We start from the raw sequence: 1,942 nt of genomic DNA, 5'->3' as shown, positions 1-1,942 counted from the left end.
TATATATATATATATATATATATATATATATATATTATATATAATATGTGACAATTATTCAGTAGCCATGATAAAACTCCGAGTTTTGGATGTTGGGGCAGAAACCCACGCCAACATCTCTTCAGTTATTGGGCCATCAGAAAAAAGGCTCATTTTCTTGATGGGTTTCTGCCCCAACATCCGAAACTCAGAGTTTTATCATGGCTACCAAATAATTGTCACACATTATATTTATAGATAAATTCCTCTATTTACATAATACTGAGGTCTCTTTCATTTTTTGTTGTCTTACCATTTCTATCAATATATATACACATGCATAAACATATGTGTGTGTGTGTATACTTAAAGCTGGTGTCAGTTGCAGAAACAAATGTATAAATTTACACACACACATACACAGAGCCACAAATGGGTCAGTGCACTGAAAAGTACAAGACAAACTAAGGACGATCCCTAGGGTCAAAAATTGTTTTATACAAATGTTATAAATATATATGTGTATTTAATCACTGAACAAAACTCTATAAACTTCATTAATTTTGCATATTAAGAGACACATTATTTTTGTTGCCATCTTTGTTTCAGGTGAAGAACGATGTAAGCAACGCAACTGTGAAGCTTCAAATAAATGTATTAGACACAAATAACCATGCCCCGGAGTTTAGTGAGAGCAGTTACCAAGTATCGGTCAAAGAGAACGCTTACGTTGGCAAACCCATCTTTACTGTTACTGCTCGCGATTCGGATTCAGGAAAGAACGCAGATATTACTTACAAGATGGATGTCCAGGTTCCAGAGTTCTACATTAATCCTAAAACTGGTAGGGAACATTTACTTCCTCGACCTAATTTCCCCTCTTTGCCCTTCTTAATTCCAACCACTTTACAGTGTTTACTGGGCGTTTGTTTTTTACAGCCACCAGCACAAATGAGTCAGTTTGCAAGACTATAAACCCCAGGGGAGCAACTTTATGCTAGAAGGTGGTGGGGTAAAATATGGGTCAAAGGGAAGGGGCCAGAAATAGAAAAGGTTTCCTTAAGGGAATCTATTTCCCATGTGCACAGAGTAAGTACTGCTTCAGTGTACCTGTCACATTCATCAAGCTTACATTCATCCACAGTCTACCTCTGACTCCACTTAATCTCTGTTGTGTGTCCATTGCTTACATTCAGTACAATGTACAGGGTTTGTACCGAATCCTTTTCTGCATATCGAACAAGGCCATTTCCCCAAAGGTACCAGGGTCCTGTCTTCTTTCTTACTCACTAAAACGCTTGTCTTTGCTAGGTTTACTCTCTGACCTCTTGATTCTTGGTTTAGTCTCCATGCCTGGAATTTCCTCTCTAATTCCATTAAATCTTCTGGCATAAAAGATGGATATTACATGACGATGATGATGATGATGATGATGATGATGATGACAACGATAATTGTGTGTGTGTGCATATGTTTTATAGTTATGTATTGTATGTACATATCATCATCATCATCATCATGAGACATCCATTTTCCATGCTAGCACAGAATGCATAGTTTGTCGTGTATATATGTATTCTCTATTATATTTGTAATATATATATATCTATATATACGAGGTGTCCACAAAGTCTGGGTACATGGAGTAAATAAAATCATAACATAAACAATTAAATATAAGAAATAATGATTTCTTAAAGTATATGTTAATCCCCATGTACCCAGACTTTGTGGACACCCTGTATATGTTATACATATATGTATCATATAAATATATTTATATATGTATGTATGCATCATCATCATCATCATCATCGTTTAACGTCCGCTTTCCATGCTAGCATGGGTTGGACGATTTGACTGAGGACTGGTGAAACCGGATGGCAACACCAGGCTCCAGTCTGATTTGGCAGAGTTTCTACAGCTGGATGCCCTTCCTAACGCCAACCACTCAGAGAGTGTA

General features: G+C 36.7%; 1 protein-coding gene across 1 annotated transcript in view; it reads left to right on the top strand.

Moving 5' to 3' along the window:
• LOC106872611 (protein dachsous) overlaps positions 1–1,942 on the top strand; it is a 42,284-nt gene that overhangs the window by 31,005 nt on the left and 9,337 nt on the right. Inside the window, exon 16 of the mRNA XM_014919650.2 lies at positions 589–823. Coding sequence (XP_014775136.1) covers positions 589–823 — 235 coding nt within the window. The remainder of the gene's footprint in view (positions 1–588; positions 824–1,942) is intronic.

Source organism: Octopus bimaculoides, chromosome 7, assembly GCF_001194135.2.
Source record: "Octopus bimaculoides isolate UCB-OBI-ISO-001 chromosome 7, ASM119413v2, whole genome shotgun sequence".
Lineage (NCBI taxonomy): Eukaryota > Metazoa > Mollusca > Cephalopoda > Octopoda > Octopodidae > Octopus > Octopus bimaculoides.
Note: the sequence above shows the minus strand (reverse complement) of the source record. Positions and strands in the feature narration are given on the sequence as shown.